The sequence below is a fragment of the Thunnus albacares genome, chromosome 2, assembly GCF_914725855.1.
Source record: "Thunnus albacares chromosome 2, fThuAlb1.1, whole genome shotgun sequence".
NCBI classification, from domain to species: Eukaryota; Metazoa; Chordata; class Actinopteri; order Scombriformes; family Scombridae; genus Thunnus; species Thunnus albacares.
The window spans coordinates 14,641,320-14,651,988 of record NC_058107.1 but is presented as its reverse complement, the minus strand read 5'-3'; the positions used below and the strand labels follow the sequence as shown (position 1 = coordinate 14,651,988).

Here is a 10,669-nt window from a genome sequence, read left to right as displayed (position 1 = left end):
ATGATTTCTCTGTTCACAGTTGACATTGGACTGGACTTTGCAGGTGAGTGGGTTGTTATGTATAATCACCTATCACCTCCTATGATTCGGGTTACTAGGTGATTGTAAAACATTTTATGAACTGAAAAAATTATTGCAAAGGTAGCAGGTCTTTATTGTGTTTTGTAGACTTGTCATTGGTGTTTAGTGTGTATTTTCGGTCTTGTTTCTGGGTTTGGGATTTTGTGGTGGCTATTTGGTTGTGACTGGGTTGTTCTTTACTCTGAGCAGCCTCACAGTCTCAGCTGCCACCATCTATCCACCTGGTCTCGCTGCTCCATCAGTTTATCAACTACAGTCCTTTTTTTCACATATGTGGACTAAAATGTGCACCCCCATCTGTCCCTGTATCACGACCTGCATCTGCAATTACCCCCAGATTATCACACCTGGATAAAAATAAATCAATGAGATAGAAAAGGAAATAATTGGATTGAAAACATTAATCATGAGTTTATAGCATTACAGAAAGCAAGAGGGTGACACTATCACAGTGTCACCAACATGAGTGAGTGTAAATAATGAGCATGTCCAGCATTATCAATCCTTATTGCCATACTGAATAAACATATCATGTACATTTTTACTTCAGGTGACGAGGATGAAGTTTCCACATTTCAAGAAGAACATGAGCGGGAAAAAAGCAGACCAAAAAGAAGGAATAATGACAGAGAGAGAAAGAAGAAGGGAAATGGAAGGAGAAAAGGAGCTTCTAGATCAGGAGAAGGTGAAGAGGAATTACAGGACGTAGGTGAGAGAAAAGAAAGAGGCAGGAGAAGGAAGGCAAAGAATGATCTAGGTGAAAAGGGGAGAGAGAAGGATGAGGAGGAGCAGGCCAAAGTAAAGAGTGATAGGGCAGCAAAAAGTAAGAAAAATCTAAAAAATGAAAAAAGAAGAAAAGTGGAGGAAGAGGAGGAGGAGGAGGAGGAGGAGAAGACAGAAGTTGAAGATGGAAATGTAGAGGGAAAAAAGAAACATGCAAGTGCCAAAAAAGAAGAGAAAGAAGAGGATGGGGGTAAACGTGCAGTGAAAGAGAAAGCAAAGAAGAAGCACAAGAAAGTAGTTGAGACAAGGTAAATTATTATCCTGTCTGTATGTTCCCACTGAGGAAAACAGATAAGCAATATCAATATTCTGTGGTGCACACACAAAAGGTGCAAAGAAAATTAAAAACCACACTCTGTTACACCTCAGTTCAGAACAGGAGACAAGTGGTGAGGAAGTTGACAATGAAGAAGAGAAGCATGAGGAGGAAGTGGTGAAACTGGAGTCTCTGTCACCGGAGGAGCTGGAGAAGTTGAAGGAGGCAGTGGAGGAGAGGAAGAAACTGATCCAGAGTCTCAGAGGGAAACCCTGGCCCATGAAAAAGAAACTCACAACATTACGGTAAATTCACCTTAATTTGAATTAGGGTCCTGAAATGATCAGGATCCTCTGCACTCGTAGGATCAGCCATAACTCAAGGTGTGACCTTTGATTCACTTTAAATCAAATCATCTTCTTTCTTGTAGGGAGTCTCAGGAGTTTGTGGAGAAATATGAGGGAGCTTTGGGAAAAGGGAAAGGCAGGAAGCTCTATGCATACAAGGTCGTAATGATCAAGGCAAGGAAACGGTGACCGCTTTGATTGATTTATATAATTATTCAAATAATATTGTTAAATATATGAAGCATTTTGATTTCACTCCCCTTTTTTAGAAATTGATGAAATTTCAACGAGACTTAGATAACTTCAAAACTGCCTGCATTCCATGGGAGATGAAAATCAAGGAGATTGAAAGTAAGTTTGGTAGATTTTCCCTCACAGCCTCAAGAAACTTATCTACTCTTATACACTACAAAACGAGAGACTATGAGACTATGCAAGACTATGAAGAATCATCCACCTTCCCTTCTTTAAAGTCAGCATTTAAAGTCAATCATCCTCGTGTTTATCCTCTGTTCTTCTCAGGTCATTTTGGCTCCTCAGTTGCCTCTTACTTTATCTTCCTGAGGTGGATGTATGGCATCAACATGATCTTGTTCGGTCTGACCTTTGGCCTGGTTATGGTGCCAGAGGTGTGTGGCTTTAATTCAGCAGAAAAAAAGTTAGCATTTCCCTGCACTGCATCTGTGTATCTGTTCAGCCTGTGTTTTTGGATGCTTTGAGGTTTCTTTCTAATGACATCTTCTTGCTAACTTGTGTTTGTTATTAACAGGCATTAATGGGGCGACCCTATGGCAGCATCCCAAGGAAGACGGTCCCGAGGGCTGACGAGGGCAGTGCCATGGACTTTGCTGTCTTATGGGACTTTGGAGTCAGTTGGTTATCTACACTACTGGTCAAAAGTTTTAGAAAACCTCAATTTTTCCAGTTTTTATTAAAATGTACATAGCCTAATGTCTAAATTTACTGAATCTCTTTGTTCTCATTTAATCTAATCAATAAAAACTGGAAAAATGGGGTTGTTTTAAAACTTTTGACATACTCACACCCTCCTCATTAAATATCATTTTGTTATGTTTTGTCACTTTTACTCATATGTGTCAATTACTATTATGTAAAAATATTTACGTTGTGTCACGAAGTTCTTATAGAAAGTCACAGTAAGTGATAACAAAAGCGCTGTGACTTTGCTCCACAGGGTTACGCCCAGTATTCAGTCCTCTTCTATGGTTACTACAATAACCAGCGTGCCATTGGCTGGCTCAAGTTCCGTATGCCTCTGTCTTACTTCCTGGTTGGTGTCGGTACAGTGGCCTATAGCTATATGGTGGTCATCAGAACGTGAGTTTATTATGACTTCATACTACTTTTTAATGTCATTAAAGCACAACATTATACTGAATCTGTAATTATTTTTGATTGAAGGATGGCCCGTAATGCGAACGAGTCGGGGGTTGGAGATGATAACAGCTTTAACTTCAGCTGGAAGATGTTCACCAGCTGGGACTACCTGATAGGAAACCCTGAAACTGCAGACAATAAGTTTGCCTCCATCACCACCAGCTTCAAGGTCAATGCAGCTGACTATTAATGTTTCAGTACAGTTGTGGATGTCATATACATTACATATTTACCTACATCTTGTATACCCCTCCTGCTGCCTCGACAGGAGGCCATCTTAGAGGAGCAAGAGAGCCGAAAGGATGACAACATCCATCTGACTCGTTTCCTGCGGGTGCTGGCTAACTTCCTGGTCTTGTGCTGCTTAGCAGGAAGTGGATACCTCATCTATTTTGTAGTGCGTCGCTCTCAGAAGTTTGCCCTCGATGGGCTGGAGAATCACAGCTGGTGGGAAAGGAATGAGGTAGAAATAAGAAATGAGAGAAAGTGAGACAGAGGACCAATACCCATACCATAGCTAAACACCTGGTCCAAAGTATGCCTGCAGTTATGTGTAGGCCCAAAAACATGTTGCTGTAGACCCAATGAATTGACTATGTTAAGAAACTCTGTGACAAATGAATCAGAAGGTTTGTCAACATGGATATTAAAATCACCGGTTAAAATAATTCAATCACAAGTAAGAACAATGGATGATAAGAAAATCTGAGAATTCAGGTAAAAAAAATCTAATGTAGATCTAGGAGGACAATAAATAGTTGCACAGAGGGTGGGGGATGCACATTTAATTTTAAAAACAAGTACTTCGAAACTACAGACATTAGTCACCTTTATGGGGTAGCATTTGCAGTTGCAGCTCCACCACGCCCATTTAAAATGGTCATAGTTCACCTCTGTCAACCTGACAGTCATCCCCAGATTACAACCATGTCTCTGTTAAAAACATAAAATCAAACTGATTAGAAATAATAAAATCGTTTTATAAAAGTCTTGCTAGAGAGAGCTCTAACATTAAAAACATTAAAAAGACCAAGCTTAACTAGAGAGGTAGATGGAGGTAAAAAAGAAAGTAGTATTAGTATTAGTATTAAAGTAGTAAGTAGTAGTAGAAAGTAGTGTAGTGCAAATGAATGCTTATTAAATTAGATGACACAGCAGATCTTGAAGGCCTATCACAAAACTCCCTGATACTAATCTTGACCAGGATATTAAAAATGTCACCAGAGAGTCAGAGTCCACTAGAAAATGTACTACTGTTAAAATCGGAACTAAGACGACAGACTGGTCAGCAAACATGGACAAGTAGCTTGGATAGTTGCTAGATGTGGTAGCATGTTCATGGTGTCTGCCATATGTTAGGTTAGCAGAGAGCATCCGTGAGCCAGTTTTGTTTAAGTGGAGCCCATCTGCCCTGAATTAAGGCTGCATTCCACTTACAGCTGCAGGATGTCATGTTGCCTTACCGGTTTGACTTACTGGGATACTTAAATGGAACAAAGCCATTCTTTATGTTTTTAGTTACACCTTTGTTTTTCCTGCTAAAACAAGTCAAATATCTGTTGTGAAATAGCTCTGTTGGTCACCCTACAACATGAGAGGATTAGCTGCCAATTAGATCTGTGGCTCTGTCATGTGTGAATACTTAAACCGTACCATTCAGTAACTTTGTCCCACTTCCATACTTCATAGTAACAACATGCAGTTTCTGAAGTTACTGTAAGAGAAATTAACATATCTAAGCATTTTACACTAAGAGGAAATTATACATTACTTACTGCGCCATTGGATGTCAATTAAACTGTAACTTCAGAAAGCAACTACCAATTAAATGTTTTTCCAAAAATGTAATCGTATTTTTGTTTCTGGAGGCATTACTGGAACAGTCTCACCACCATCCACAACTACTTTAGCATTCATTTGCACATTGCATTGTCAGGAAATAGTGTCCATCCATGGCCCACTCAAAAATCAGTTTTCTGTGTGCCTACTGACTGTTTTGAGCGAACACACTGCATTCAAAACCTGCTTAGAATAAGTACGTAGTATGGACTTTTGACACAGCTAATGTGTTGAAGGTTGTGTAGCTGAACACTTGACCATGACCATGTATATCACTCAAATAATCATTTCACACAGGATAACACTCACCGAGGCAAGGGTTTTGCATTGCACTGTACAAATTTTCAAGACCCTTCAAAAACAGGAAGATGACTGAAGTGATTGATTTTGATCATAAAAGCGTGGTTACCTACATAATCTTTGTCATGTGGCCCAAACTTCACTCAGTCAATCAATCACTCAATAACTAATAACAATAATGATGCTTCAACCAGTATTTTGAGGTGAGGAAACAAACCCTAACAAAGTTGTAGGATGGGATGATCATAGCAGTAAAATAGTGAAATACATCACAATTCAACAACCTTAAAACCTTTAACTATGGTAATTTTGCCCACTTTAGTTATTCTTGAAGTTTGGTATTCTGGTAGATCTTTGGTTTATATATTATTATGTCCAAAAGTGTATGCCTAATTTCTAGCCACCTTTGGTTTACTGTTTGCTACAGTGTTAGCATGCACACTATACGTAACTACCTGGAAACAAAAAGATAATTTTGCTGCCAGTCCATCATCATGTACTGTTTAAGTTGACAAATTGGCTCATCTCTCAAAAACTCTGTATTCCATGATGCTTTACAAGTCACACAAGTTTCCTTGAGTCTAAAGCCCCTCTTTTTTTCCCAGGTGAACATGGTCATGTCATTACTGGGCATGTTCTGCCCCATGCTGTTTGATGTCATCAGTGCCCTGGAGAACTACCACCCTCGTGTCGCCCTGCAGTGGCAGCTGGGTCGCATCTTTGCCCTCTTCTTGGGAAATCTCTACACCTTCATTATTGCACTCATGGATGAGATCAACCTCAAAGTGAGAACTGGTGTGTGTGTGGTTGCGTTAGATGCTTTATAATTTTACATTTTGCTTAACCTGAGGTGTATGTTGCAGAGGGAAGAGGAAAAGGTCATAAAGTTTAATATAACCACATGGGAAGCCAGTCTTTACAATGGTACTGTATCAGAAAACAGCACTGCTCCACCCATCCCAGTCCACCCTGCTGATGTGCCTCGGGGGCCCTGCTGGGAGACCATGGTGGGGCAGGTCAGTGTATGTGTGTGTGTAGACTATCATGTAACTTTGTATGATATTATTACTTAAAGCAGAAAGTTATGGAGATGTGTTCAAAATCAAATTAATACATAATGAAATAATAATAACATGATAAATAGAGACAATGTTTATGATATAGCCTCACAGAGTTTATTGAACGTCATTTTTAATTCATTTTAGCAGTTTATATTTTCCCAAAGTCTGTTCATATTTCATTCATCACTCAGTCTGTGCCTGTCAAATCAAGACAGACTGGACAGAGACAGTAATGTGATTAGATATTGCTTTAGTATGAATGATTGATTTTAAAAGTTTTTAAAATGTATGAGACATGTCATAATTACATGGCTGCATTAGATATTTTATCAGAATTTATTCATGTAATTATTTACTTCATGATGTCTTATTCTGTTACTTTAAGAAATCTTTACCATATTTGAGGTGCAGATAAAAGGTGAAAAAAGTTCATGCTATTTAAGATTTGCATTAAAAATGAAATGCAGTGTATTTTTTTTTACACCTGTACACATAAATCACACATGTATGTAAAATTTTGAGACATATACTCAGTGATAAAGTAGCAAATAAAAAACTTTAACCTTCATAAAATGATCATCTTGAGGCAAACAACCACAGATTTCATCAACTTTCCTGAAAGTATCAATTCTGTCTTTTTAATTATAAATAGCCATTAAAATTCCACACTATACATTTTTCATGGTTGCTACGTCCTTTGCAGGAATTTGTTCGACTCATCATATCTGATACCATGACAACCTACATCACGCTGCTGATTGGGGATTTCCTGAGAGCCGTGCTTGTTCGTTTTCTCAACTACTGCTGGTGTTGGGACCTAGAGGCCGGATTTGTGAGTCATCTTTTTCTAACTGACCACTGCTTTTTTTTTTGTTGTTTTTTTAAAAAAAACACTGAGCACCACAATCTCTTTCTGGGCAGTGATGTGTGAGTGTGAGTCACAGCAGAGTTATTTTTATCCCTTTTTTTGTTTCTTCCTGTTAAAGCCGTCATACTCTGAGTTTGATGTCAGTGGGAACGTCCTGGGCCTGATCTTCAACCAAGGAATGATATGGTAGGTGAGAGACAGTGGTTTTATTTAAAAGACTTATTAAGCACATTGTCAATTTTCATGTTTTAAAACACATTCACAATCAGCAGCACAGGAATGCTACAATAGGAAACCACTTTTAGCCTGTCCTCCATGCAGTGTTGCCTGATCTTTTCCTTTAGGATGGGTGCTTTCTATGCTCCCTGCCTGCCTGCCCTGAATGTCCTCCGGCTCCATGTGTCCATGTACCTGCAGTGCTGGGCCGTGATGTGCTGTAATGTGCCGCAGGAAAGAGTCTTCAAAGCTTCTGGCTCCAATAACTTCTACATGGCAATGCTGTTGGTCATCCTCTTCCTGTCTACTCTGCCTGCCATCTACACCATCGTCACCATCCCCCCATCGTTTGACTGTGGACCCTTCAGGTAATGTAAAGTTTGTTCAAGGGATCTGGTATTTGCAATCTTATTACTTGGTTTTCTGTAACAGTCACTCTCTTCTCTTTAGTGGCAAGAATCGTATGTTTGACGTGATTCATGAGACGTTGGAGTCGGACTTCCCAGCCTGGTTTAGTAAAGTGTTCAGCTATGCCTCTAACCCTGGACTGGTGCTGCCCTTCATATTGCTTATGGTGTGAGTCAGCAGCAGACTATGTGAATTTGCATGACCGTGTTGTCATTACTTCCTTTTAGATGTAACACTTTTGGTTCTTTGATGCTAATAATATGCTATTTTATCTTTCAGGCTGGCCATTTATTACCTGCAATCCACATCCAAAAGCTACAAAGAAGCTAATGTGGAACTGAAGAAAAAACTACAAGCAGTAATCCCAGATTTGATTTTGTTTATCCTCTTATCGATCACTAGTTCTCTAGTTTCTACCATCACTGGAAAAAATAATGTCTCCACTTGAAAATTTAAGAGGAATGAAGATGGAAAATTTTGTCTACAGTATGTCACAATTTTCAGCTGTAACATACTCCACATGAAGAAGAAGAAATTGAGTTTCAAGCAAGAAAAAATAAGAAATTTATGTTTGTTAATTGTTGGTCATCCAGGCTTGTTTTACTGATGCATTTCAGCACCCTTGGTACTCAATGTATAGATGCACAAGTGGACCCTCTCTGTGCTACTGTGGTTGTATTTGTAGCATCACTCCAGCAGAGAGCAGCAGAGTAACAGCTCAAGTCTGGGTCCATGCCATCAAGCTGGATCCAAAACATTTGGTAGCATGCCTTAGCAACAAAAAAGGAAGAATTCAGCCCTCAGCACTGTGTTACTTGTGTAGAGCAGCATCAATCTGAGCACCTTTCCACGTGCCTTACTTTCCAAAGTTTTCTCAACTTTTGCAGTTACACAATGAGCTGTCGTCAATTTGTTGTTTTGTTATTTTTTCCTGTTGTCAATCTTATACTGTTTGTGTTTTTCATTCAAGCAAAATGAAGAGAACAAGAAGAAGAACAAGCGAGCAGCACTGAAAGCTGCAATGGATTTGGAGGAGGCCAGAAAAGCTGCATCAGAGGCTGCAGAGCAACAAAAGAACAATAATGCTTCACTACAAGACCATGAAGGTGAGATACAGGATAAAATGAAAGATCTAATGCAATAACAAAACAACTGTTAAACTGCTTTAACAGACTTTTTAATGAATTATTTAGATGAATTGTACATTAAATCAAGGTATTTAAAAGAGATTTTACTTCACACAAACAAATTAAACTACTCTGTTAAACTGATACATTTCTCTTGTGCTATATCTCACCATGCAGCAGATGGAGAAGAAAACCACGGCTGTAGTCAGAGGTTTTATCATGGTAAGAATGGACGCAACCCTCCTTCTTCTGTTAGATACCAAGAGCATCATCTTCCAGTCACCAGAGCCCCTGTCTCCAGGACCCATCACCATGGCAACCACGGGGCTTCTGGGTACCTGCCCGGTTTCCCTCGACAGAGTGAACCGAGGATGTACAGGGTGCCGAGCCTGCAGAGACACTGAGGGGCATATCAGCAAAGTGCCTCTCAAATCCAAGCACTTTACTGAGAAAGTAACACTCAGATATACGTGACAGTGACGAGGATGCTGACGTGATGGCAGTTAGTGTACGTTTTCCAATTTTGTTTTCATGACAAAAAGAAAATGTAATTAACATGTGTATTCATGCAGTAGTCCTTTTGTTTACATTTTCTCTTTAACGTCAAATTAAAGATTTTTTTTTAACTTTCTGATGATGCAACATACACATGATGATAAAAGCAACTGTAAGCATTTTAAATTGGAATGCAGTTGTTCCTTTGTTTATTCAATAAATAAGTAAATAATGAATATAATTTTCTTTCAGGCTTCAGTGCAAGCAGTTTTTTTATGTCAGGTTTTTTAAATGTGTGAACTAAACTCATGCGATTGTTCTTTACCTTAGCTGACCTTTCATTTTCCTAACAAATTAATTCAGCTCTCCTCAAAATTATAATCATTTTAAACCATCCTGACACATAATTCTTCTCTTGGCCTCTGAGACACTGAACACAGCTGTCCCCGGCCCTGTGACTGGGCCAAAGTATTAAACAATTCATTAGACATGGAGGCCATTTAACCTAGCTAGCTGGGCTTAAGTGGATCGCTCACTCAAATCTGGCTGCACTTACGCACTCAATGTAAATCTGTCCTTAGCTGCATAATACATATGTGATACACAGAATGAGCCCTGAACTTGGAAAACACACACCCACAGAGTCAGATTTACTCCTCCGAATCTGTGCCAAACACTCAGATTTGAGCTGTCAGTATAAATCCATTCATCGTGGTCTCCGGACCTTCATGGATGTCTGACTCGTATCATCTGATAACCCGACAGTCATATCCTGTGTCCCAGTAGCTGATTCTGCTCTGCTGTGCACCTGCTCGATAGTGAGCGATCTGTCAATCAACCGCTCATTCAGCAGACCTGTCAGTCAAATGTAAAAGTAACAGTGTTGTCTTGTTAGTTATTAACCTGACATTCAATACATTGAAAGTGATTCAGTGTTTTGTTCAGGGAAGATTCAATTGAAATTTAAGATGTTTGCCTGTGTGTAAGAGCTGTCATTTAGGAATAAGTGGGGGTTCTTATGCAAAAACAGATGTCTCTGTTTGTATTTATTATCCTAAATCATGTTTTTATGTGTGTGTGTGTGTGTGTGTGTGTGTGTGTGTGTGTGTGTGTGTGTGTGTGTGTGTGTGCACTCCAGGGAGAATCAATCAAACAGGTGTTTTTTAAATTCATTTTAAGAATTGTGTTTATCTGTTTTTGCAAATGAATTCTTCAAGTGTTGCGTCTAAATCATTTAAGACAACAAGTCAACAAGCTCATAATGCCACCGACATTGAATTACTGAGCCAATCAGATCCAGTTCCATTGATGCTCATGATCAATTAATGGTAAGTAAACATTAAGAAGGCCCATTCATTCTGCAGTTATTTGAGCCTCTATGTTTTATTCTTTCATCATGGGCCAAGGATTGTCAATCACATTATTTAATGAAGACTGAGGAGACTTTGATATGGAGACAAGTAAAGTCTCCATCTTCTCTGTTTACTTTA

General features: G+C 39.1%; 1 protein-coding gene across 1 annotated transcript; it reads left to right on the top strand.

Annotated features, from left to right (window-relative positions):
• tmc1 (transmembrane channel-like 1) lies at positions 1 to 9,321 on the top strand. The gene is made up of 19 exons (XM_044335762.1): positions 1 to 43; positions 632 to 1,112; positions 1,234 to 1,425; positions 1,551 to 1,641; positions 1,737 to 1,818; positions 1,990 to 2,096; positions 2,237 to 2,335; positions 2,663 to 2,805; positions 2,890 to 3,034; positions 3,134 to 3,328; positions 5,610 to 5,789; positions 5,868 to 6,020; positions 6,769 to 6,897; positions 7,052 to 7,119; positions 7,278 to 7,517; positions 7,600 to 7,725; positions 7,837 to 7,915; positions 8,528 to 8,663; positions 8,862 to 9,321. The coding sequence occupies exons 1-19, from the start codon at positions 1 to 3 to the stop codon at positions 9,086 to 9,088; spliced, it is 2,916 nt and encodes a 971-aa protein (XP_044191697.1). The 3' UTR covers positions 9,089 to 9,321.
• The last annotated feature ends 1,348 nt before the right edge of the window (positions 9,322 to 10,669 follow it).